General features: G+C 43.8%; 1 protein-coding gene across 1 annotated transcript in view; it reads right to left on the reverse strand.

Moving 5' to 3' along the window:
• Positions 1-258: 258 nt before the first annotated feature.
• The window catches only part of LOC141111328 (tumor necrosis factor receptor superfamily member 8-like), a 73555-nt gene continuing 45880 nt past the window's right edge, over positions 259-27933 (reverse strand). Inside the window, exons 7-11 of the mRNA XM_073603520.1 lie at positions 19850-20112; positions 16259-16378; positions 13552-13577; positions 8504-8690; positions 259-2703 (exon numbers count right to left, since the gene is read on the reverse strand). Coding sequence (XP_073459621.1) covers positions 2474-2703; positions 8504-8690; positions 13552-13577; positions 16259-16378; positions 19850-20112 — 826 coding nt within the window. The 3' untranslated portion in view covers positions 259-2473. The remainder of the gene's footprint in view (positions 2704-8503; positions 8691-13551; positions 13578-16258; positions 16379-19849; positions 20113-27933) is intronic.

Here is a 27933-nt window from a genome sequence, read left to right on the forward strand (position 1 = left end):
GTTCAGTGGTTCAAAACTTCTGTCCTCAGGACCCACTAACAGGCCAGGTTTGCAATATAACTAGACATGTGTACTGCCAAAAAATGTGTTAGTTTTCATTTCATTCATTTTTTTTTCCCTTTTTTTGGTCATTCGTTATGATCGCAATTGGTAAATTCGTAAATTTGAAAATAAAAAAGAAATGCAGATAATTCAACAGAAAATCTAACAAATAATAACCAACTATAACTAAGATACAGCATTCGTTATAATTTCGGATAATTCGTAACTTTGGATAAATTTATTTTCGTTACGTTCACTAACAGCCAAATTTGAAAGGAAATTCCAGAGGGTCCACAAATCAGAGGCTGTGGTGGGATATTGCATATCTGGAGATGTATATAGGCAAAAATTTAACCCCCAGAAGTTTAAGATGGGATGTTAACCCCAATGATGGAGTGGAGGATTTGAGACTACTTGATGAGTGGTACCAATTCTTCAACGCCTGTGAACAAAAACTAATGCAAATGATGGTAAGAAGGCGCAAAGCCAAAAAAGCTGTCTTGGAATCTAAGATCAAAGAACTCAAGACAACTATGGAACCACTTATGTCCTCTAAAGAGTATTTAGACAAAGCTAAGGAATTAAACACCCATCTAGTTAAATACGATGGGGAAATCAAAGATAAAAAGCTCAAAAAATATTTTAGAGATACTAAGGACTATGAAGACAATAGGGTATACAACTGGCAACAAAATTTACAGCTGAACCCGTCCCAAGATCCAACAGTGGAGAGGGAAGTTGAAGTACACAACACTGTAGCGTCTATGGCAGCCCAAAGTAAAAGGGACCCCAATACACCCCACAAAAACAATAGGACAGCACATGGTCCTATTAATTACCCTAAGGGGAATTCTCACCCATACCCTACCACATACCATTCACCATACAGGGGACCTAACTACAACAGACCCCCCCCCCCTACTAACTATAGACCCCCAGACTATGGCTACTATGCCAACAACCGCAATCAGTACCCATCAAGGCCCCCAAGGGGAAACTTTAGAGGTAATTTTAGAGGGAGACCAGTACACAACCCCTACCCACACCAGGGAGGGGGGAATGGAGAGACTGGAAAGAACCATACAGAATCCCTTTCAACTCACAACAAAACCATATAGAAAGAGTAGAAAGAGAGGAAGCGCCGAAAAGCGCCGCTTAAACGAGTGGTGCTTTAGCTCTGACGTGGCCGCGGCCCCAGTGTGAAAGGGGTCTAAGACACAAGTAACATTTTAGGCATCCTCTGCAAGAGGAATTTACATTTTTGGTAAGCTTCACCATAATGGTTAATTCTAAAGGGGTGCAGACACTGCAACTTTCCTTATTAGAACATTAAAAGTGCACCAGGTGATTATAATGAGCCAGACATCCCCATTCAGAAATATAGTGGAACAAACAGCCTTTCTTCAGAACACAAAGAGGAAGGAATCCACAACAAAGTTTGTTAAAATCCTTGCACTGTACATTGATCACCCAAAGGGAATTTTTTTTTAATCTCAACAAAAGTGCAGCTACGCTTTAATCATATCTATACTCAAAAGCCACTTGTTATTAAAACTGCTGTCCTTTTCGATATTGTGGTCCCATGTTTCTCCACAGTTTTGAAGTAGATTACATCAGAACAGAATATAATTAAAACTGCAGATACTGCAGTGCAAAGTATTGTAGGGGACCTTATGGGAGGCCTCAACTTGCAATCCCAGATAGCAAGGATAACATGCACAAATTTGTGGCAGTGTTGAATTATAAGTCTTGTTAACTTGCTGCACATTTTCACTGGTAGGTTGTACACTTGCAGAGCACTTGAAATACAAGTTCTAGTTGACACTTTTTCAATTTGTAGCAAATTTGAGTGGCAGGTCTCTAGCAAGGGCAAAGTTGCAGTGGTGAGTCTACAGCAGGAGCTCTGCTAGTCACACTGACCCCTTGTGGTGGGATGACTATTGCCCAACATAACTGAACCAGAACTTGCGGCAGACTTGTAGAATGTTTGCAAAGAAAGCTGATCTGGAGTCATGCAATGCGGTGTTTTGAGAGTGTCACAAGCTGGAAGTTAAAAGGGCCCTACGGCCTCGGCCAGGATTTCAGCAGAAGGGTGGCAGAACTGTGATTTCTGTGGGGGAGAACTGGACTGTACAGAACTAGGATATTGCCATGATGTTCTCACGGAAAACAAAGGTTCCTCCAGAAGCTGCACACAGTAGTACTAGAAGGCTCCTGGAACAATTAGTTAATCTCAGTATATAAAACAAAGTTTGCACATCCAACTTAACTGTTCTGGACCAACAGATGTGACTTATCCTGGGCGAGCAGCATCAGTCGTCTATATAAACGTTGTCTTGTAGTATCAGTTCAGTTCGACGTAGGCCACACCAACAGTGCAACATGAACAGAGCAGACCTCTTGTGCTCTCTCGGTATCCCCTCTAGTACCTTTAGCCTTGCAGGATCACCTTAGCTGTGGTGCCCCCCGTCTCTTCCTCTTCAATAGATAACATGAGATCATTTCCTGGCACCTTGCTGGATTCCTGCTCTGGGTACCGGGACTCTAACACCAGGCTCTGCTTCTCTTCGCTCTCCACTGTTACCGATCTTTGGGATCTGCCAGGGACTTCCGATATGGATCCCACAAGAACCGTGTCTGCATTCATTATGTAGATTTTTTCTGCAGAAAAAGAAAGACGGATTATCGTTGTTGGAAGGCAGGACATGCTAAAAGAGAATCCTTTGATTCAAATCTATGTCACAGATCCAGGATAAGTGTGCAGATGAGGACTCCTAAATTTCTGTAATTGTTCAAAAGCAGTGAGGGTCAGCATAAACGCCAAGCAAGTAGCACTTTAACCACTTGCCCACTGGGCTCTTTTACCCCCTTCCTGAATTTTCAGCTTTTAGAGCTGTCGCACTTTGCATGAAAAATTGCGCGGTCATGCAACACTGCACTCATGACATCTTTATAATTTTTGCACACAAATAGACCTTTCTTTTGGTGGTATTTAATCAACACTAGGGTTTTTATTTTTTGCTAAATAAATGAATAAAGACTGAAACATTTTTCTCATTCACTGATGTGTGCTGATGAGCCGTCACTGACGGGCATTGATAGTCTGCACTGATGGGCACTGATAGTCTGCACTGATGAGCGGCACTGATGGGCACTGATAGTCTGCACTGATGAGGCTGCACTGATAGGTAGCACTGATAGTCTGCACTGATGAGGCTGCACTGATAGGTAGCACTGATGGGCACTGATGGGCACTGATTGGAAGCACTGGTGGTCACTATTGAAGAGAGCGGGGATTGCAGCATGATACAGCGTAGTGAAGGTGACTGTTCTATTATTTTTATTTCTCTCAGCACTGGTGGGCACTGTTGGGGACTGCACTGATAATCAGAACAACGATAATCAGTGCCCTGATTATCACTGTACATGTCCCCATTTACACAAGTCGATTATTGGCTCTCTTCTCCTCTCCTCATGCCGTCAGCATGGGGAAAGGAGTGTCGATAATCGGCTTCTGTTTACATTCGTGATCAGCTGTGACTGGACACAGCTGTTCACGTGGTAAAGAGCTGCTGATTGGCTCTTTACCTCAATCTGTGATCAGCAGTGTCCGGAGGACAGAGATCGCGCCGCCTGTGCCCTGCATCAGGTGCGCGGCGGGCACGATAATGGGATGCCATCTTATGACAGCGCCCCAGGACTAGCGGACCGCGCTATAGCCATCATTTGGCTATAGCGCTGTCGGGAAGTGGTTAAGGAAGTGGTAGCCCCTGGCTATAAGATCGTGTATATTTTTTTTTTTTGTTGCTTCCTGTCAAGATGGTAAACAAGGGGGAATAGTCCCAACGGGGACAAAAACAAAAACGCAGTTTTAGTAGAGTAGGGAAGAATTAGAACCTCTGCCAATGTTTTTGCTCTCAGAGACTTCCTGTTCCCTCGACAGCTACAACACCCATTTCTTGTATGGGTATCATAGGATCAGCAAGTGAGAAAAAGCCTCCCCAACTTAAATACAACTTTGACAGAAATGTACACTTTTCTCCACTCTATCCAAAAACTAAAAAACAGACATTGGCTGTGTACGTACATATAGCCAAACCAGTTTTGTTTTAGTTCTGGAAAGAGCATGGAAGGATAATAACACCTGTCAAGTTTTTCTCAACTGTCTGTTTCCCTTCAGGGTAGGATAACCCCTCTATATGTCCTGGTGACTACTGTGACCAAGAATGAAACTTGGACTGAAATCCAATTATCCGCTTGCCGACCAGCCGCCGTCATTATACTGCGGCAGGTTGGCATGGCTGCGCAAATCGCCGTAGGTGTATGTCCGCTGCTTTAAGATCGATAGCAAGCCCGCGATGCCAGAACCGATGCGCGTGGTTGGCAGCCATGATGTCCGCTGACCACCCACAATCGCTCCACAGAGAGCCAGAACAGGGAAGCAGAGAGAGATCTGCTGTTCCTAGTGATTAGGAACAGCAATCTCTCTACTACTCCTAGTCAGTCCCCTCACCCCACAGTTAGAAACACCTCCCTAGGGAGCACTTTACCCCTTGATCGCCCCCTAGTGTTAACTCCTTCCCTGCCAGTGTCATTTATACAGTAATCAGTGGCTATTTTTAGCACTGATCGCTGTATAAATCCCTGTCTCAAAAAAGTGTCAAAGGTGTCCGATCTGTCCGCCGCAATGTCGCAGTCCCGCTAAAAATCGCTGATCGCCGCCATGTCTAGTAAAAATAAAAATGAATAATAAAAATGCCATAAATATATCCCCCCCAATCAATATAATATGGGCAGCACAGTGGTGTAGTGGGTAGTACTCTCGCCTAGCAGTAAATAGGGTTGCTGGTTCGAATCCCAACCACGACACTACCTGCCTGGAGTTTGCATGTTCTCCCTGTGCCTGCATGGGTTTCCTCCCACACTCCAAAGACATGCTGGTAGGTTAATTGGCTTCTATCTAAATTGGCCCTAGTATATGAATGTGAGTTTAGGGACCTTAGATTGTAAGCTCCTTGAGGGTAGGGACCGATGTGAATGTACAATGTATATGTAAAGCACTGCGTAAATTGATGGTGCTATATAAGTACCTTAAAAAAATAAATATAAGCTTACTGCGATTTTTTTTTTACCAAAAATATGTAGAAGAATACATAATGGCCTAAACTGATGAAGAGATTGTTTTTTTACATTTTTTTCTCGGATATTTATTATATCAAACAGTAAAAAATATTGTTTTTTTTTTTTCAAAATTGTCACTCTTTTTTTTTTATAGGGCAAAAAATAGAAACCACAGAGATGATCAAATGATCAAATACCACCAAAAGAAAGCTTTATTTGTGGGAAAAATAAAGGACATCAATTTTGTTTGGCTACAGCGTCACACGACCGCGCAATTGTCAGTTAAAGCAACACAGTGCCGTATCTCAAAAAATGGCCTGGTCATTAAGGGGGGAAATCCTTGTGGTTATAGAGCTGTCACCACAACAAGAGATGAGGATACACAGGGACATCTGTTCTGGTGACAACTGTCTAAGAAAGGAATTCCCCTCAAAATTCCAATGACAAATTACATTTCTGGTAGAAAGCATTGCCTAATAATTTACAAAGGAAAAGAAATATTTTACATTTTTTCGCAAATTGGCAGTTTTTTATGCAATATTAAAGAATTAAATATAATGAATGAAAACAAAAGCTTAAAATCGAATAGCAAAATAAAAAAAAAAAAAACAGCTTAAAGGGATTGTAAGCCCTCAAGGTTTTTCACCTTAATGCATTCTATGCATTAAGGTGAAAAACCTTCTGCAGTGCAGCAACCCCCTGCCAGGGCCCGCCCTTTTACTTACCTGAACCCGATCTTTCCAGGGATGAAAACGAGCACACCAGCTCCAGCCGCTTTCTCGGGTCCTCATTGGATAGATTGATAGCAGCGGGAGACAATGGCTGCTGCTGCTGTCAATCAAATACAATGACGCGAGGGGCAGGGGGCAGGGCAGAATCCTGCTGTCTGTGTCAATGGACACAGCAGCAGGAGTCAGGAGCGCACCCGCACGGGTGCCCTCATGGAATGCGGGTCTCCGAAGGGGCACTTGATGCAGTGAGGAGCCAGGAGCACCGCTGGGGGACCCCAGAAGAGGAGGATCGGGGCCACCTTTGCACAGAGGAGGTAAGTATACCATGTTTGTTATTTTCAAAAAAACGAACCTTTACAACCACTTTAAGGCTTTGGTCACACTGAATCTGACTTTGAAACTGTGCCACTTCACTTGAAGTTGCATGAAATCTAAGTCGCATGTCAGTGCAACTTCAGGTGCAACTTCATGCACAGATGCCTATGTAAGTTGCACCTGCACTTTGCAAAGAGTAGTGCAGGAACTACTTTCAAAACTGGTGGAGTTGGAGTTGCACCTATTTGACCGCTTCCATTGCAGACAATAGGGTGTGACTTGTCATGCGATTTGAAACTATAAAATCGCATGACAAGTCGCACTAGTGTGAACGAGAAGAAGAGGGAAGGAAATAATTAGTTAGGGCTGTAAAGAGTTAACTAATGTTTAATAGGGTTGACTAATGTTTAATAAGGGTTAACTAGGAACACTTTCACTTACTTGTATGGGTGCTTAATCTGATGTCAGATCACAGCCCCGCCCCCCATGAATCTTACCAAATACTCCTTTAAGAGCCCTTTCACACTGCTGGCCGCGTCAGTGGTAAAGCGCCACTAGTTTTAGTGGTGCTTTACCGCCGTTTTAGTGGCTCTTTTCGGCCGAGCGGGACGCTCTTAACCACTTGCCAACCAACCACCGCAGTTGTACGAAGCGACGATATGTTACGTCGCTTCGCCCTGTGGCCACTATGGGCGCGCGTTGCACGCCCCCAGAGCCGGTGCGATCACCACCGGGCTCCCGCGATTGCGGCTGACACACGGAGAACCTGGATCTGTGTGTGTAAACACACAGTTTCCGGTTCTCTGAGGGGAGAAGAGACAGATCGTCTGTTCATACAAAGTATGAACAGCGATCTGTCATCTCCCCTAGTCAGTCTCCTCCCCCCTTCAGTTAGAACACACCCAGGGAACACAGTTAACCCCTTGATCGCCCCCTAGTGTTAACCCCTTCCCTGCCAGTGACATTTTTACAGTAATCAATGCATTTTTATAGCACTGATCGCTGTATAAATGACAATGGTCCCAAAAATGGGTCAAAATTGTCCGATGTGTCCGCCATAATGTCGCAGCCATGATAAAAATCGCAGATCGCCGCCATTACGAGTAAAAAAAAATTAATAATAAAAATGCCATAAAACTATCCCCTATTTTGTAGACGCTATAACTTTTGTGCAAACCAATCAATATACGCTTATTGCAATTTATATTACCAAAAATATGTAGAAGAATACATATCGGCCTAAAGTGAGGAAAAAATGTTTTTTTATATATTTTTGGGGGATATTTATTATAGCAAAAAGTAAAAAATATTGCGATTTTTTTAAAATTGTCGCTCTTTTTTTGTTTATAGCGCAAAAAATAAAAACCGCAGAGATGACCAGATACCACCAAAAGAAAGCTCTATTTGTGGGGAGAAAAAGGACGTCAATTTTGTTTGGGTACAACGTCACACGACCGCGCAATTGTCAGTTAAACCGAATCGCAAAAAGTGCTCTGGTCAGGAAGAAGGTAAAATCTTCCGGAGCTGAAGCGGTTAAACCCCCGCTAGCGGTCGAAGAAGGGGTTAAATGTGTCCGAAAAGCGCCACTGTCGAAGCGCTTTGCAGGCGCTTCAGCAGCGGTGCCCATTCACTTCAATGGGCAGGGGTGGTGGAGGAGCGGTGTATATTGTGTATACACCGCTCCTCCACCGCTACAAAGATGCTGCTTGCAGGACTTTTTCGAACGTCCTGCAAGCGCACCGCTACAGTGTGAAAGCCCTGGGGCTTTCACACTGGGGCTGCAGGGGAGGTGTTTTTCAGGTGGTTTACAGGTGGTATTTTTAGCCCTTTAGCACCTGAAAAACGCCTTCAGTGTGAAAGGGGTCTAAAGTTCATTATCTCAATAAACAGGAGTTCTGCCCACCCAAAAAAAAAAAAAATTAAAAGTCAGCAGTTACAAATACTGCAGCCGCTGACTTTTACTATTAGGGTACTTACCTGTCCAGGCATTCAGCGGTGTCCTCACCTGAGCTGATTCTTGAATCGGCTCTCGGGTGCTGGCACCGCCATCTTGGCTAAGGGAAACCGGCTGTGAAGCTATTGCACATGCGTGAATGGTCCAGCGGCAGGAGGAGGGGGGGGGGGGGCGTGAATTTACGGCTCACTTCGCCGCAGCGTCAAAACCAGGTACCCGTTCCTCCCCAAAAGGTGCCAAATGTGGCACTGGAGGGGGGGAGTAGGCAGACAAGGGGAGTTTCCCTTTTGGGCAGCGCTCCGCTTTAAGCAACACCTGAAGTCATATACACATTTCTTACCGATTCTGTTATTGAGATGGTCTCGTCCTTGCTGCATTTCCATCTTATCATCTGCTGCCCGCTCAGTCTGCCCTCCCTCTGTCTTTTGGTACAACTCCAGTGTAACTAGCTGGGATCGAGCAGAGTTTTGCTTTTCCAGTAAGTTTTGCTCTTTATCGTCTTCCTGGTAAATGAACTCTGTTCTGGCCTGTACAGTGCAAAAGGTGGAAGTTAGTTTTTTGTTTTTTTTTTAACAACCAGAATTAGTCTTTATTAAAAAAATGGCATGATACAATGAGCACAGATTACATGACAATGCAATACAATGTGGTGCGTTTGTAACCAGTGAACAAAATCCACAAACAGTAAAGCCTTGGTTTGAGAGCGTTTTGCAAGACAAGCAACATTTTTAAGTACATTTTGACTTGATATAGAAAGCGATGTCTTTATATACAAGTAGCGTCACATCACAACTGTAGCAGTATGGTTACATTTAATGAAGGTACAACATTTAGCAACTCACATGGTTGATGATTAACCACTTCAATACCAGGCACTTAGACACCTTCCTGCCCAGACCAATTTTCAGCTTTCAGCGCTGTCGCAGTTTGAATGACAATTGTGCGGTCATCCATCACTGTGCCTGAACTAGATTTTTATCGTTTTGTTCCCACAAATAGACCTTTCTTTTGGTGGTATTTGATCACCTCTGCGTTTTTTATTTTTTGCTAAACAAATAAAAAAAGACCGAAAATTTTGAAAAAAATAAAAGTTTTGCTTTTGTTTCTGTTAAAAAAAAATTGTAAATAAGTAAGTTTTCTCTTTCACTGATGGGCACTGATAAGGCGGCACTGACAGGCACTGATACGGCGGCACCGATGAGGTGGCACCAATGAGCGGGCACTGACGGGCACTGACGATGGGCACTGATATGCGGCACTGATGGGCACTGGTAGGCGGCACTGATGGGTGGCACTGATATGCAGCACTGATGGGCATTGATAGGCGGCACTGATGGGCATTGATAGGCGGCACTGATGGGCACTGATGGGTGGCACTGGTTGGCACTGATGGGTACTGATGGGCGACACTGATGGGCAATGAAAGGCGGCACTGCTGGGCACTGCTGGGCACTGATAGGGTGGCGCTGATAGGCGGCATTGCTGGGCACTGATGGGCACTGATAGGCGGCACTGCTGGGCACTGATACGTGGCACTGATGGGCACTGATACACGGCACTAATATGAGGCACTGATGGGCATCCCTGGTGGCACTGGCAGTGGTAGGCATTGAAGTGGGCACTGACTGGCAGCTGCCTGGGCACAGATTGGCAGCTGCCTGGGCACACAGTGGCATTTCCCTGGTGGTCTAGGGGCATACCTGGTGGTCCAGTGTGGATCGCTTCCCTGGTGGTCCTGGGCGGCTTCCCTGGTGGTCCTGGGTAGGATCCGAGGGGGGGCTGTGCTGATAAACAATCAACACAGACCCCCCCTGTCAGGAGAGCAGCCGATCGGCTCTCCTCTACTCGCGTTTGTCAGACGCGAGTGAGGAAAAGCCGAGCACCGGCTCTTCCTATTTACATCGTGATCAGCCGTGATTGGACACGGCTGATCACGTGGTAAAGAGTCTCCGTCGGAGACTCTTTACCTAGATCGGTGTTGCAGGGTTTTCAGACTGACACCCTGCAACAACGATCGCCCCGGGGGCGCGCAGCGGCTCGATATATGTTGTCATATGATGTCCGATCAGGAATATCAAACCACTTTGCCGCCATCATTCTGTAATAGGGCGGGCGGCAAGTGGTTAAAAGAGGCACATCTAAGTATGCAGGCATCCGGGGTAAAGCTGTCCACATCCTCCACCCTGTCCACCCTGACCATCCTCCACACCACCATCTACGTCATCCCTTCCGCGCTGTGCTCCACAAGCGGTTCAAGCCTCGCTTTCAGATCGCTCTACTGCAGGGTAGTCTTAGCGAGTCACAATTGCCAGCTGACAGCGGTGAGAGCCGGCGGTGCAGGGGATGGTCTATGTGGATGGCTTTACCCCGGATGTCTGCATACTTAGATGTGCCTCTTTTAATCACCAACCATGTGAGCTGCTAAATGTTGTACCTTCATTACATGTAACCATGTTGCTACACTCAGAGGCGCCTCTCTTCTATTATATACTCTGGAGCTCCTGCTGGATTTTGCTTCTAATCCCCTTGTGGAGGCTTCCATTTGTGGATGGACATTTTATGGTTACACAACCAGATCACATTGCTATAATCTTTTTATATGGACTATAAACTGAAGGACCTATGAATAAATGGTTGTGGAACGAATCATCTGAGTTTCCATTATTTTTTATGGGGAAATTCTCTTTGATATACAAGTGCTTTGGATTACAAGCATGTTTCCGGAATGAATTTTGCTCACAATCCAAGGTTTTACTGTACTACACATGACAAATAGGTTACAAGCATGTAAGTAGGGAAACAGAAAACAGAATACAAGCATTCTACAAGGGTTGGCTCGCATTATAGCAATGCTTAATTCAAACACTAGGATAAAGCAGCCAAGGATCTAAACAGAAGAAATATCATTGCGCTGTCCAATGCTGCCAAACGTTATCATATTTTTTAGGGCACCCATTGATAATGTACGTCAATTTGTACATGGGTAACAAAGCATCGATGGAAGATTCCCATGAGGCGGGGGTTGGAGGAAGTCCATCTAGCAAGTATTTCCTTTTTGGCATAATACAGTAAGAAAGAAATCAGAATTTTGGTATAACAAGGCCTCTGCTTATCATCCTGTATGCCTAATAAAGCCAACTCAAGTGACAGCGGCAGGGTCAACTGTAAACGGGCAATACTATACTCAAACTCCTCTATCCGGAACTGTACCACCCTAGGGCAGGACCAGAACATATGAAAATAGGTACCAACAGGAGAATAGATTCGGGGGGCAATCAGGGGAACACTGTGGTCAAATTCTGTGCAGTCTTTGGGGTGTATAGTAAATTATATGCAAAAACTTTGTTTGAATCAGTTTATCACGGGACAAAACCAATAGCTTGGAACTGTCCTCAAAGCATTCCTCCCAGGACTCCCTGTCCGAGGTTGGAAGATCTACCCTCCATTGCTCCCACAACTTTTTTATTTTAGATGAATCCATGCTAAGTAGAGCCAGATAAAGTGAAGACAGGGGCTTAGTAAGGGAGCCCTGTGCAAGAAGGTCTTCTACTGGGTCTGTCTTTAGACTAGGAGCGTCAGAAAATTGCGCTCTTGTTGAGTGACGCAATTAAAAGGTAGCGAAAGTGCATCCATCTAGGTCAGGGGTCTCAAACTTGCGGCCCTCAAGCTGTTGCGAAACTACAAGTCCCATGAGGCCTTGCAAGGCTGACAGTTACAAGCATGACTCCCACAGGCAGAGGCATGATGGAACTTGTAGTTTCACAACAGCTGGAGGGCCGCCAGTTTGAGAATCCTGATCTAGGTAATCTAAATTTAGAGGAAAGCTCTCGGAAAGATAGTAATATCCCTGTGGGCATAATATCTCTAAGTGCTCTGACCCCAAAACATGTCCATATCTGAGGTTTTCGGTTGCATTCTGAATTGGGACAGGGACGGATTACCCCATGATGGATGAAACATGGACCACTGGTTAGGTTGTATGAATCTCTTCCTAGCAACCGCCCAGTCTCGCAACGTCACCCTAGTGGGACAGGGTAGGGAGGCATATGCTCTGGGACCTCTATAAACTAGGTTACTGAGTTCCATAAGAGAGCCCAGGATAGCCACTTCCAAGCCGACCGCAACGTTGGCTCTACACTGCAAAAACCACCATCTAACGGTAACTAGGATAGCCACCCAACAATAGACCATCAGGTTAGGCAGTGCCAGGCCTCCAAAACTCACTGGCAGCTGCAAGCTTGACCTCGCTAACCGAGGAGGGGATCCTCTGTAGAAGTTAGATTTACTAGGTCTTTTAGGTCTTAAAACAGCTGTGCATAAAGGCTCCCTGCTCCAGAACTCCCATTTTTACATTTAGTGATAACATTCCCAATCACATTTCTAAAAACCAATAAATGGCTATAGATGGTTTGAATTCCCTGCTGAATCGGCTGAGATTCAAACTATGTATGGCTAGGTTGAATGTACCCAAGTTGATCGATTGTTCAACTTGGGTACAACCAGCGGCTGTTCTAGTCGCTAGCAATAATCACTGTGTTCTCCCAGTGGTGACAGCTTCCCCCGCCAAGAGAACACAATGGCTTCACCGGAGGGAATTTTCCCTTCAGTATCTACTGTGTTGATGGAGGACCCATGGTTGCAGGAAAGAAAATTGCTCCGTCTATGGCCGACCTTAGTCATTGTGAGCACATTGGCTTCAGAACTGCCATGCCATTCAATTAGCTTCTTGTGAAAATGTCTGTGTATTGTCAAGAAGACTGGATCATGTTTTTGAAGGGTTTTTTTCCTTCTTCTAGAACAGCTGCAGATTTAGGGCTCTGCGGATGCAGGTTTTTAATAATCTATTTCAGTCTTTAGGTTGAATTTAGTGGACTTGTGTCTTTTTTCAAACTATTTCAAGTGGAATGAAACCTCCACCAACTTTTTTTTTTAAATTGGGCCCCAGGAGCTTTTAACCTTAATGTGCTAGTATACATACAGTAGCATACCAGATTTACCTAGCAAACGATCCCCTCTAGCACTGCGCCATCAGCTCTCCCATCAGTTACGAATGCTGCCATTTTCTCCTGGTCATTCCAGGTTCTGACTTCTTGACTTGGTTGGCCATGCCCTGATGACAACATCACTGCACTGAGTGGTGCCAGTAATGTACTCCAAACTGCGCATGCGAAGCTCAGTATACATAAATGCTGTCAGGCAGGGAGTGGTGTTTATGACAAGAGGCCAATAGGGTCTCATCTGTCATAAAAAGCCCAACCTGCTAGCTTTTTTTTTGTTGTAAATCCCACTTTAAGAGGTCAGAGGATCTGTGCCTACAGGCTCCTAAATGATACATCTAGGCCTGGATCAAACCTATACAGTGAATGGTCATCAGACATAAGTACTTACAGGTTTGGTCTTTGGCTGGATGAAATCTAGAAAAAAAAAGCACAAGAAATATTTTTAACCACTTATGGACCGAGCCTCTTTCTGAGATTTGTTGTTTACAAGTTAAAAACATTTTTTTTTTGCTAGAAAATTACTTAGAACCCCCAAACATTATTCATTTTTTTCTAACACCCTAGAGGATAAAATGGCGGTCGTTGCAATACTTTCTGTCACACCGCATTTGTGCAGCGGTCTTACAAGCGCACTTTTTCTGGAAAAAATACACTTTTTTTTAATTAAAAATAAGACATCAGTAAAGTTATCCCAATTTTTTTTTACATTGTGAAAGATAATGTTACGCTGAGTAAATTGATACCCAATGTGTTACGCTTCAAAATCGCGCCCACTCGTGGAATGGCGACAAACTTTTACCCTTAAAAATCCCCATAGGCGACGTTTAAAAAAATTCTACAGGTTGCATGTTTTGAGTTACAGAGGAGGGCTCTGAGCCCCAAGCCCACTCTTTTTTGAAGCCTATTAAAGCCTCTGGCTCTAATCATGTGCTTCAAAAAAAAAAAAAACCCATTGGAATCCATGCGTCTGGTGCACTGCATGTAGATTAGGGGGCCAGACAGTGGCGGCACGTCCATTAGGGGCGTTTGAGTGCCGCGCCCTCTATCCATTGCCACCCCCACCCCCTATTCGTGCTCTATCCATCGCTGCCGCCACCACCTCCTATTCATGCATCCGGCCCCTTTCAGGATGCCGGGCGGCTGAATTACAGCTGCGGAGGTGTTTTTTTGAAGCACCTGATTAGAGCCAGAGGCTCTAATAGGCTTCAAAATAGGGTGGGCTTGTGGCGCAGAGCATTGCTGAAGCGAGGAGGAGGGACAAAGGAGCCCCTACCCGATGTCTGTCGCAGCCTGATGTCCGTCGATGCCCCAATCTCCGCAGCTGCCCGCCGCCTAGATGGTGTAAGTGGACCGACCGGCAGACAGTGTGCGCGGGGGGGGGTTTGGGGCTTTGAGGTGCCACGGGGGGGTTGTTTGCTACCCCCCCAAAAAAAAAAACCACAAGCCTCCACTAGGGCCGGATACATGGACGGGGGGGGGGGGGGGGGGGCGGCGTAATCTCATTGTATCAGGGGAATGGCATGCTGGTGGAACTTAGCCATGATATCAGGGTAGGTCAGGGCTATACAAAAAACAGGACACAAAGAGGAAGGTATTGTGGGAAAACAGCAGATATCCTTTTGTGAAAATTCTTGGTGAAAGAAAAATTCTACTTTTTTTGATTAAATAATACTGGCAAGGTACAATAATCAATGGGAGCCATATCCCATACTACTCAGGGTCAGGTCGTGGCTATATGGAGTTTAAAATTCTGCTCCATTTCAACACATGGACCTCCATGGTGACTTATCTATACCTACCTATGCAGCAGCAAGCTCTCCAATAAAATAGGAACTTTTTTCATCTTGTGAGTGCTGCGTTGTATAGATTTAAAGCTGAACTCTGGAATAATCAAATATTGTCTAAATCCAAGAGTCCCGTGAATTCTTCCTTAAATCTTGGTGTGCTTTATGTATTTCTTCCAGATCTGTGCAGTAATCCAGTGTGAAACTTGCTGTAATAAAGACCGCTCACTGCTGCTCTCTTTCCTTGTGCAGGTTGTCTGGTCTTGTCCCCGCCCCTGCTCTATTTTTCTACAGGTAGCCAATAGTGGGTGGGGCTTGCTGGGCCCCTCCTACAGCTCTGCTCTCTGCACAGTCTATGTACAGCACAGTGATGACGATACCCCTACTTTTACAAGGTAAGTTTGGTAAAAGCATTTGGTGCACACAAAGTGGATTTATATTATTTGTGGCTATAGAGGAATACACTATATTACCAAAAGTATTAGGACGCTTGCATTTACACGCACATGAACTTTAATGGCGTCCCAGTCTTAGTCCGTAGGGTTCAATATTGAGTTGGCCCACCCTTTGCAGCTATAACAGCTTCATCTCTTCTGGGAAGGCTGTCCACAAGGTTTTGGAGTGTCTATGGGAATGTTTGACCATTCTTCCAGAAGCGCATTTGTGAGGTCAGGCACCGATGTTTGACGAGAAGGCCTGGCTTGCAGTCTTCGCTCTAATTCATCCCTAATTCATGTGTTCTATCGGGTCGAGGTCAGGACTCTGTGCAGGCCAGTCAAGTTCCTCCACCCCAAACCCGCTCACCCATGTCTTTATGGACCTCCCCCTATGAAAGTCCCCTCAGCAGTATTTTTTTATATTCTTTTTCTGAAAGTTATCTTGCCAGTCACGTGACATGCAAAGTCATTTTTCTTTATAGCCTTCACCCTGCAGTAGGCGGTCCTCAATGATACAAGGAGGGGCACTGGCATGTTGCTGTACTCTGCACCATTACACAGTGAATGCAGGGCATTTTTTTGAAGACCCTTCAGGGGTGGGCCCATGTAGCCTGCCCTCAACCTGGAAGACTGAGAACATCTAGTGGTGAAAGGAGAGAACTGCAGGAGGGATAGCTCCGGAAAACAAGTCATTAATTGCAGTTTCCATATATATATATCCTCCCAGATCCATGTTGACCAATATAAATAAAACTGTATTTGTTAGTTGAATGGAAATTCATGGAAAATTCTATATAGGTGGTGCTGTAGGCACAAAGCTCTTCATTTTTTCTCTGGTAAATTTAGGATTTCGTAAAACTAAGACAACACTTACGTGTATTTTTTATCCACAGCTTCAGACGGCATAGTTTCTGCTTGAGGATCATGGCAAGGGCTACGAAAAGGATTAGGATGCAGATTATCAAGGCCACAATGTAACCGCCATTCCATTTATCTATGGATGCAACAATTTTGTTTATTAGAGTTACCATTACAGTGTAAAAAGGTTGACAAAACAAAATTAAAAAACATGAAAAATGTTGAGTAGCACAAGTTCTAGCATGACAATGGTGGATAGTCTTTTTGCACAGCAGGACTTTTTACTTTCACTTTAATTGATCTGGATAAACAGTCTACAGATGATGGCACACAATTGGATTGTACAATCTTTTAAGCTTAGATGTGTGGACTCATTGACTAGATTGAATTGACGATCAGAAGAATCAGCAAACTACAGTGATTATTTGTGATGGCTGAGCCCAGCAATTTTATTTACATAGACCCCCCCTTTGTTGGCTGGTTTAAAAGAAAAGTATGGGTTTGTTTTTTATTTATTTTTTAATCATACTTACCTAGCTGGATGCAGCATCACTCCGATGCTGCATCTGCCCTCCGCCGGCTATAACACTGAGAACTGAGCCATCAAACACCGCCGATCCTTCAGTTCTCACAGATCCGTGAGCAGAGAGCTGGTGACTCTCAGTCACCAGCTCTCTGCTCTGCCCCCCCCCCCCACCCCCCCCCCGCATGCATTGGCTGGGCTGTGCACTCCTGTGATCCACGGGAGAAGTACAGCCAAACCAGGTTTTTCTGTGCTTCTCCTTTAACCCTTTGCCGCTCATGCAATACATATGTGTGGTGGCATATAGAGTGGGCTATAACACCCATGCGCCGCATATATGGGTTGGTGGGAAGCAGAGGTTTTTGTGCTGAGAGTGCGCTCTCAACACACTGACTGAGCTTTGAAGACAGCTGCCAATCTCTAGTATTGATCGGGAGCGATCATGTGACCACTGTGACAGCCAATCACAGTAGTCAAATGATTGGGTGCCCCCCCCCCCAAGGCGTAATAGCCAATGTAGCAATATGGACCATGATTGCAACGAACCGCTATTCCCTGCCATATCTGTATATCATATTATTCCCCTGGTAACGGTGTTAAACTTACATCATATTTGTAAGCCCAATCAAGGGGATTGTGGGATTGTAGTTCCACCCGATGGCTGTTCCCTTGCATGATTATACGCTCATACTACATATCCCAGGGATCTTTACTACCATCTGAGAGATTGCTGAGAAAGAGCTATAAAAGAAACCAGAGACCTGCCCCAGGCTTTCTTCTTCCCAGGCCTTGTGTGTGATCGATCTCTCCGCGCAGTGAGAGTGAAGTCGCGGCCTACCACGCGGGTGTACATCATTCCTACCCGACTAAGAAGGGGTTCATCGCTGCCTGCTGCTCATCAGACAAATGACCAGCACCAACTCAACTGTACAGTAACCCACGCTCTGTGTCTCGCAGTCAGGGGATCATCACAAGCGAGTCCGCCGCCAGGACGTCTATCCAGTGGTCGTTATTTGCAAGACGTTGAATCGGCCTGGTCGTTGGTGAGAGGGCAATTGCCCACTTTTGCAAGCCTTTCCTTGGTTGTTTTACTGGGACACTGTGCACAGACAGCTTTACCTTGGGAACACTTCACTGCATTTCTATTCAAACACTGTACATAGGCATCTTTAGCTACAGTCATTATAAGATATACGACCACTCTGTCACTAAACCTTTTTGGATATAGTTAATGAGCTCCGACAGCCAGTGAAGACCATCAGATCTGCAACGGGGACATTCTGTCATTGCTGCTTAAGGGCCCTCATACCATGCTTGTTTAGCGTCATCTCTCATTAGGATAAAAGGTTGAACAGGCCGGCCTGGGTTCCTCTCTAGAAATATAGTCAGAATTGATGCTTAACCTTAACATCACTGCCCCACCTCTTCCAATCATAGAACCCTTTGAATTTATTCAGAAAATGCAAAGCATTTCCCTTGTTGAGGGGGGCGACCTCCTGTGTTTATAATGCAGCAAGGTAACCACTCAGCATGGGACCCTGAAGCAAGTAGAGAACACTGACATAGCAGTGTCTACTTTAGTGATTTCCAGCTTCCTCAGCCAGGTATGGTATATACAGTTACATTGATTCAAGCTGGACTAATGTAAACTATGTTAAAAATGCCATCCCTGGAGTTTTTCTTTACATATGTATGTTGGAAAGTGAGGCGGGGGGGGGGGGGGGCATTATGGGAACTGAAGAACCTCTTTAAGTAATCTCAAAAAGCCCATGTACGCTGGGTCCTTTGTTAAATTTTAAAGCGGCTAATTTAAATCTTCCATAGGTGACTACACTTTTATGGATATTTAAGACTGAATATTCATATTGTTGCATGAACCAGGTCGCGAAGCTTTTCTTGAAGCTTCCCACACTTTCCTGAACTTTGGTATCAGTATGCTATTGCCGCCTACAAGTTGGTTATCAGTTATAAGAAAGTATCAAGTAATGTATGCCTAGGCGTACATCAGCACGCATGCGTGCCGGACAGTGACCATCTTTGATGTTGGCACATTAGAGTTTAATACAATGTATACATCTCTGTGGATTTCTATTTTGTCTGCAAGTGCAACTTTTAATAAATAAAAAATAAATAAAAATTTTAAACTTACGGTTTTAAACTATGGGGAGTTTGTTCCCTACATATTTATTTATTTCAGGTACTTATATAGCGCTATCAATTTACACAGCGCTTTATATATACATTGTACATTCACATCGGTCCCTACCCCCAAGGAGCTTACAACCTAAGGTCCCCCTAACACACATTCATAAATATACTAGGGCCAATTTAGACAAGATCCGAATAACCTACCAGCATGTCTTTAGAGTGTGGGAGGAAACCAGAGTACCCAGAGGAAACCCATGCAGGCACAGGGAGGAGAACATGCAAACTCCAAGGCAGATGGTGTCACGGTCGGGATTCAAACCAGCGACCCTTTTTGCTGCTAGGTGAAAGTGCTAACCACTACACCACTGTGCTGCCCATACATATGAGATTGAGGTCTGGCAGTTGGCAATAGCCTTGGAGTCCTGGTGACACTTTTGCCACATGGTGCTGGGAGACTGAAGGAGCTGAGAACCAAGTAGGATCTATATAAAAAAAAAAAAAGATATTTTGACCGCTCTTTTATACGAGGATCAACACTATCTGGTAAGCTTCTCCTGTGCACCGTGTGGGGTGATTCACTGGAGTCCTGTCTGCTGCTTATTTCAATATCAGTAGGATTATGGTCACTTGTATAACTTGGATATTTCCTTTTTCTCTTTACAATAAAAATTTGAAAAAAAATGTGTAAGGAAATTTCAGTTGATAAGAATTCACATTTAATTAATAATAATGAATAAAAAAAAAACACTGTGGTCATTTGAAATTCAAGTTGAATAGTTCTCCTGAGTTGAGTTGAGATGGGATGAGTGAACACGTGATCAGTTCCTTTCATATTTTTCTATGTCATTAGGTTCACAGTGGAAGTACCACACAGATTTCAAGCATGACGGTGCTGTCTACCTATAGTGACACACACCACAAAACATGTCCACTTACCTTTGGTGCCTTCTTCATCTTTGGGTGAAGTCACAGGAAAAGATGCAGTAGAAGTTTCAGAGATATGGTGGACTATATGGACTCTGGGTGTTGTATATCTCTGCTCTGCTGAAGGGATTGTGCCTGCATTGTCTCCAGACCTCTTGTTCTCCAAGACATCATTTTTCTTCTCTGAATCCGGAGTTGTATGACCAGATGTTTTGCAAACTGTGTCTGTCATGGAGTCCCCTTTGCTTAATATCTTTTGCTGCAAGTTAGCACAGCTGGAAAAAAAAATGGAAGCTGTATTTTTTCTGTTTTTCTATCCCCAAATAGAAACTTTTATAGTTTTTGATGTCTGTTTAAAAATTCTCAATTCTGAGAGGCTGGGCCAGATGCCGGTCCAGGGTTGTGGGCGGATCCCAACCATATTGTGGCGATACCCAGCCTGGACCGGCTCTGTGATGTCAGCCGACAGTGCGCTTCAGCCAGCTGTCTGCTGAAAATGGGTCACAGGAGTGCTTAACGAACTGAACTCCTGTGATTTACAGAAGTAGTACAGACAAACGAGATTTGGCTGTACTTCTCCTGTAAACTGTTTATATCTGTTTTTCTATGCACACGCACACAGTCTTATTTTTTCAAATAATACATGACAAAGGATATACAGAGCACTGTAGGTTAGCTAATGCTTCGGGGCTGGCTTGTCTCACTAGAAATCTCTTGCAGAATATAAGATAAGGCTGTAATGACTCACTCAGGTCTATATATAAATTACAACTTTATCTATTGAGCTCTCTAAACAACGGGCTTTTTTTAAATCACCAGGAGACGCATTCTTTGGCAAACTGAAGCCAAGATCTCAATCCCCTGGCTTAAAAATGAATTTGCAATATTTGAAATTTTACCTGGAAAAAAGAAAACTAGTGAGAAAAAAGTTTAGTCCTAACCATAATAAATAATTAAAGAAAATGTGTACAATAAACCTAGATTTCCTTTAAATTAACTGAATGTGTTTATTGATAAGCAGTACACATGATTGTTTTTTGTACCGAGAAGAACAAAATTCCATTTATGGCATTTATATATAACTACATTAGCCCAGCTTGGACCAATGTAAGTAAGCATATACCATACCCGTGGGATCCCTCTAGAAGCCGGAAATCATTGTAGTAGACACAACTACTTCAGTGATCCCCACTAATTTCTGTCCTGTGATGAGCAGCTGCTCTGCTGCATTGTGAACACAGGAGGTCACCCCCTGGCGCAAGCGCCATTTAGAGATCAATTTGCATTTTCTCAGTGCATGCAAAGCATTCTCAGATTGGACGAAGTGGAGAGCGTGACATCACTGCCTCACCTCTCCACCTCGCCCAATCATAGAACGCTTTGAATTTATTCAGTAAATGCAAAGCATTGCCGGTGCTGAGGGGGGCGACCTCCTGTGTTTATAATGCAGCAAGGGAACCACTCGGCATTAGACCCTGAAGCAAGTAGAGAACACTGAAATATATAATAATGTCTACTTCAGTGATTTCCAGCTTCCAGGGACATCAGCCAGGTATGGTATATACATAGTTACATTGGTTCAAGCTGGACTAATGTAAACTATGTTAAAAATGCCATCCCTGGAGTTTTTCTCTTCATGTGCATGTTGGAAATGCGCTTGCAATAAAAATATCAAATGTGACCATATAGGGTGACCACGCATGTAGCAACTTGATTGGCTATAATGCATACATGGTGTCAAATTAAATGTTGCTTAAAATACAAAGCAAAGGTCAGTGTTAAGTTTCCTTCATGTACTGTATGTCACAGCTTTAGGTGTCTTTGATGTGGACTTTCTATGACACATAGTCGCAATTGCTATGCTTTTTTTTTTTTACAGGAGATGACTTGTGATAATTAGCATATTATTTTTAGTTCTTGTGTGAAAGCTGAAGTGGGCAGTATATCTGTGGTCAGCTTCACCCTGTAACATAAAACCTGTGGTCATGTTATTCAGTTTCTTTTTTTTTTGTAATTCCCTTGTTGAACCATAAGTTGCATTATACATACCAAACCAAGAGTATTGCAAAAATACAATTACAGTAAAACCTTGGGTTGCGAGCATAATTTGTTCCAGAAACATGCTTGTAATCCAAAGCACTTGTATATCAAAGCGAATTTCCCCATAAGAAATAATGGAAACTCAAATGATTCGTTCCGCAACCATTTATTCATAGGTCCTTCCGTATATAGTCCATATAAAAAGATGATAGCAATGTGATAAGTTGTGTAACCATAAAATGTCCATCCACAAATGGAAGCCTCCACAAGGGGATTAGAAGCAAAATCCATCAGGAGCTACAAAGTATAAAAGAGAAGAGAGGAGCCTCTAAGTGTAGCAATATGGTTACATTTAATGAATGTACAACATTTAGCAACTCACATGGTTGATGATTAAAAGAGGCACATCTAAGTTATGCAGGCATCCGGGGTAAAGCTGTCCACATAGACCATCCCCCTGCATCACCGCCTCTCACCGCTGTCAGTCTGCAATCATGACCGGGAAGACTACCCTGCAGTAGAGCGATCTGAAAGCGATGATTGAAACGCTCGTGGAGCGCAGAGTGGAAGGGATGATGTAGATGGCAGTGCAGAGAATGGTTTATGTGAACAGCTTTGCCTGCATACTTATATGTTTTAATCATCAACCATGTGATTTGCTAAATGTTGTGCCTTCATTAAATGTAACCATATTGCTACACTTAGAGGCACCTCTCTTCTCTTTTATACTCAGTTGTGACTTGACGCTACTTGTATATCAAGACAACGCTTATATATCAAGTCAAATTTTGTTTAAAAATGTTGCTTGTCTTGCAAAATGTTCTCAAACCAAGGTTTTACTGCACATAGTTATGCTGGTAACATACACGGCATCAGAGCTATACAAGTAGCTCAGCAAAACAGAGCATGTGCAAGAATGAGGTCTAAGTTGGGCGGGTGGGAATATATCGGAGAAAACGCAGTAAAAAAAAAACATCTCCAGGGTTCCCAATATATATAGCAGGGATATGCAATTAGCGGACCTCCAGCTGTTGCAGAACTACAAGTCCCATGAGGCATTAGAAGACTGACAGCCGCAAGCATGACACGCAGAGGCAGAGGCATGATGGGACTTGTAGTTTTGCAATAGCTGGAGGTCCGCTAATTGCATATCCCTGATATATAGGATAGCTCCAACTTGGTGAAGCAATCTTATGGAAAATACCGGGGTTGAAAGAAAACCCCCCGGTGGCCAGTATATCCCAATAAGAACGTGAACTGTAACAACATAATCAGATACACAATAGCAGCAAAAAACTGCATGGAAAATATTCCAGAATGACTGAAAGGGTATAAAGGGGAGAAAAGAGGAACAGAGGGGAATAAAAAGGGAAAGAACAAAAAATTGCAGAAGAGGAACACACACAGCATAGAGGAACAGGGTATAGGCCCAGAGCAGAAGGGAAAAGGACAATAAAGAACAAAAAGCAAATTCTCTCACCCAGGGCCTCAGAACAAGTCCCAGGCAAAATCAACCAGGATCCGAAACTTTCTGTAAATAGGCATCCGTAAAGACAAAGTGTTGCCAGGGCCTCCAAGTGTCACGAAAGGACCCCTCCTGGTTGTTGAGTGTAGCCGTAAGGTCTTCCATGTCTCTGAGTTCAATAATTTTGGTAAACCAGAGAGACCTCTAAGGTGGGTGGGAATGCACGGCTTGGCCGGATTTAATAACTGAATAGTAAGAGAGATCTTGTACTTTTTAATGGACCGTCGAGAGAGGTGCAGCAAACATGCTGAAGGGTCATCCGCCAGATCGACATTAGTCAAGTGTTTGATAGTACTAGCCACGTCTTGCCAGAACAGTCTAAGCTTTGGACAGTGGACACTCCCAGAAAATATGTAACATTGTGCCATGATCCCCATTGGACCGCCAGCATGCGTCAGGTACTTGCGGAAAAATACGGTATAAGGTCGTGCGAACCCTGTACCACCTCGCCAGGATCTTATAATTGGCCTCTTGGACCTTAGTGGCCATGGAGGATTTCTGGGCATAGTGGAAGATTTTCTCCTTTTGTGAATCGGTAAACTACATAGCATGATCGGATTCCCACTGGCAAATGAAGGAGGGGGTAAAACTCGACTCCGGTCATATCAGGACAGCATAAATGGTAAAAAGGCTATGGCGAATCGGTTCCCTCTTATGACAAATACTCTACAACTCTGTGAGCTGACGAGAGATGCCCGGGGAACGGGAACATTGACGGAGAAAGTACCAAAGCTAAAGACCGCTCCAAAAGTCTAACGGGGAGTCTGCAGCGGAGGCAAGTGCTGTGGATGAGAGTTTACCATCTGACTCCAAGAAGTCCCAGGGGTAAAGACTACCGCCCGGCTTTAGGCGGAGAAACTGAAGGTTCTGGAGGACTGGCTCGAATTCCGGATTACCCAAAATAGGAACCATGGGGGAAGGCATCAGAGAAATCGAGGAGCCACGGAAGGTGTCCCTAGATACTTGCAAAGTGCTTCTCAGAGTGGGATGGTTACTAAGAACTTTCAGCCAATGGGGAGGCAATCCATGGCCAGCTCTTCGCCGTACCACCTGAGTCCTCCATCTCCAAGGCCACCCAATGCTTCGCCTAAGCATGACAATACCAGTTAACCAGCCTAGTGAGGTGAGCCATCCATAATATGCCCACTCCCCCCAACCCACCCCCCCATATTTTGGGGAGATTTTGGGGAGATGAAGAAGCTGGAATAATAGGCATGGTTTCCGATAGGACCATATAAACCCTCGGAATAGGAAGTTATGTTATTCTGTTTTTGTGTTCTAAATAAGAACTTTTTAGTGCGCTTTTCTCCTGGTTTTGCCTCTTATTTAATGTTTAGATATACATAAGATTGATGCAAATACTATTATCAATGTGTGTTAATGTGTTTGTATGAGGATCACAGCTCTACCCGACCAGTACATACAGTCAAAAGCTAAGGAGCGATAGTACAGCTGCTACACTATGCACCTAATTAACCAATTCCCCTACATACCTAGGGCTATTATTATTATTATTATTATACAGTATTTATATAGCGCCAACAGTTTACGTAGCGCTTTACAACTTGAGGGTAAACAGTACAAATAGAATACAATTTGATACAGTAGGAATCAGAGGGCCCTGCTCCTTAGAGCTTACAATCTAAGAGGGAAGGTCAACAGATACAAAAGGTAATAACTATGGGTGATGTGCTGATTGAGAAGATAAATGTACAGTTGTTAGGTGGGGGCCAGATAGGCTTCTCTGAAGAGATGAGTTTTCAGGGATCGTCTGAAAGTGGATAAAGTAGGAGAAAATCGGACGGATTGGGGTAGGGCACAAGGCGATGAGTAAAGGTTGATGGCGTGGCTGTCAGGGGTTTGCTTCCCCAACATCCAAGTTTGAGCACCTACCATCTTTTTTATTTAAGTAGCAATGTTTCAATCTGGTTACAATGTGTGTTAAAGTGTCAGAATAAACTTTGTTTCTATGTCTAGCCACTTGCCGACCGGCCCATAGTAAAAATACGTCATTACTTTGACATTAAATTGGAGTTCCAGTTTTATTTGTTCTTTTTTTTTAAAAAAACACCCCCCGTGTTTTTTCCACCTAATCCTATATCCAATGAGATTAGTAATGAATGTAGGTTTAGCAAATTTTAATTTTTTTTTTATAACCTTGCTATTCCCACCGAGCGGGCTGCCATCTTTAGTGTGGGCATCTGAAGCCCACTGGTATCTCCTACTGGGATACGTCGCTGCTGGCTACCCAGCATGCACCTCCCAATCTCGCGCATGCACATATCATACAAAGCCCAGCAATGCTACAAGCGGTGGATGCCCATTGACTCCTCATATCCCAGGAGCCAATGGGCGGGCGGGCATGATGTGGAAGCAAAGGATTAAAACCACAAAAAGGGTATTTGCACTGCAGGGAAAAAAGTCAAGTAGATTATAGGAAGTGGTCAAGAACGGGGGGTTGATAAATTGCCTGGAACTCCGTTTTAAATACCGGTGTTATGGCAGCAGCTAGCTTCCATAACCTCAGAATCATTTTTTACCATGGGCGATTCTGTGCAAGATAAAAGTGGTCCCATGGGCGGATTCGCCGCGGTCGTTTCCAGGCTTACCTGAGCCATCGGTAAAACCTGGAAGCGATTCGATGCGGCTGTTTGCTGGGCAGTTAGTCGAGTAAGGGCAATATGGCCCCCACTCGTCTCTATGCCCTTGGAGGACCAGATCGACCTCTGACGTCACTTCAGGTTCTCGGGACAAAACAAATAATTATTTTTTCAATTCAAAATGCAAAAAAATTATTTTTTTTTTGCTTTTAAAGGTAAATGAGAGATCTGGGGTATTTTTGACACCAGATCTCTCAATAAAGAGGACCTGTCATCCTTATTTCTATTACAAGAGATGTTTACATGCCTTTTAATAGGAATAAAAGCGGTAAAAAATAAATAAAGGGACAGTGTAAAAAAAAAAAAAGGAATTAAAATAAATAATAATAGTAAAAAAATATACATATATAGAGCACCCCATCCCTTGGTGCTCGCACGCAGAAGCGAACCCATATGTAAGTCATGCACACATATGTAAATGGTGTTCAAACCACACATACGAGGTATCGCTAGAGCGAGAGCAATAATTCTAGCACTAGACCTTCTCTGTAACTTTAAACAGGTAACCTAAACATTTTTTAAAGTGTCGCCTATGGAGATTTTTTTAAGTAACGTCGTTTGTCACCATTCCACGAGCATGTGCAATTTTAAAGCATGACATTTTAGGTATCTATTTACTCAGCGTAACATCTTTCACATTATACAAAAAAATTGGGGTAACTATTGTGTTTTTTTTTATTTATTAAAATGTATTTTTTCAAAAAAAAGAGTTTGAAAGACCGCTGCGCAAATACCGTGTGACATAAAATTTTGCAACGATCGCCATTTTATTGTTTGGGGGTTCAAAGTAATTTTTCTAGCACAAAATTTAATCTAAGTAATTTAAAGTAATTGAATTACTAATTTCAAACAAAAAGTCCCAAAAAAGGTCTGGTCTTCATGTGGCTAGATTTGAAATAAAAAATGTACACGGGGATAGTGTTTTCTTGACCAAGTTATGCTGGCAATGCAGTGGAGGTCAAAGACCTGGCTGTGCTGTCTGGTGAAGATGCCTGGATCCCAGAACTGGCTGAACAGAATTACAAACCTTTGGCAGGTATGTCCTTTAAGTGTGAAAGTAGTTGCTTGCCTGGAGTTTATTTTTAGAAAACCACTAGTTTTTGCTAAAGCTGGGAGTTTCAAATATTTTACAATCACACTTTTACTATTGAATTCTTCCTTTTGTGAATGTTAGCTCATATTTGGTAAATTGGCTAAGGCTTTAAAGTCCAGCTCTGGGAAACTTAAACATTTCCCTTTGCAGTGAGGCTGCGACCACATAGCAAGGGTTAAAGTGGTTGTAAACTCAAAAAGCAAAAGCCCCCCCCCCCCCCCAAAAAAAAAAAAACCTTGCAAGACAAAAGCATAACGAGCTTGTATGCATCACTTACGAGCTCATTATGAAATACTTACCTTAGACTGATGCTGTTGTAGCAGTCCCTGTACACCGCTGTGACCGGCGATATGTCTCCTGGAGTTATTTCTGGGTTTGCGGGCTCCGGCGCTGTGATTGGCCTGAGCCGCGATGGGGCCACTCCCGCGCATGCGAGGGAGCCGCCGGTCACAGCACAGGCCCTGAAGAAACAGCACCAGCGGGCTGTTTCTTCAGTGCACATGACGTCAGCACAAGCGTATACAGTCAATATCTCTTAAACTGTGCAAGTTTAGGAGATATTCACGGTACCTACAGGTAAGCCTTATTATAGGCTTACCTGTAGGTAAAAGTGGTGTAACTAGGTATACAACCACTTTAATTGCAAGTTTAGGTCTATGAGATATAGAAAAGAAGATCTACTTTCCTGATCCTCCATTCACCTGTGCTGCCAAACTGGTCCCCACAATGTCTTCTCCACGATGCTCCACCAGTCTAAAGTCCTGACCTCATCAAGACC

The sequence above is a fragment of the Aquarana catesbeiana genome, linkage group LG10 (assembly GCF_042186555.1).
Source record: "Aquarana catesbeiana isolate 2022-GZ linkage group LG10, ASM4218655v1, whole genome shotgun sequence".
Classification (NCBI taxonomy): domain Eukaryota; kingdom Metazoa; phylum Chordata; class Amphibia; order Anura; family Ranidae; genus Aquarana; species Aquarana catesbeiana.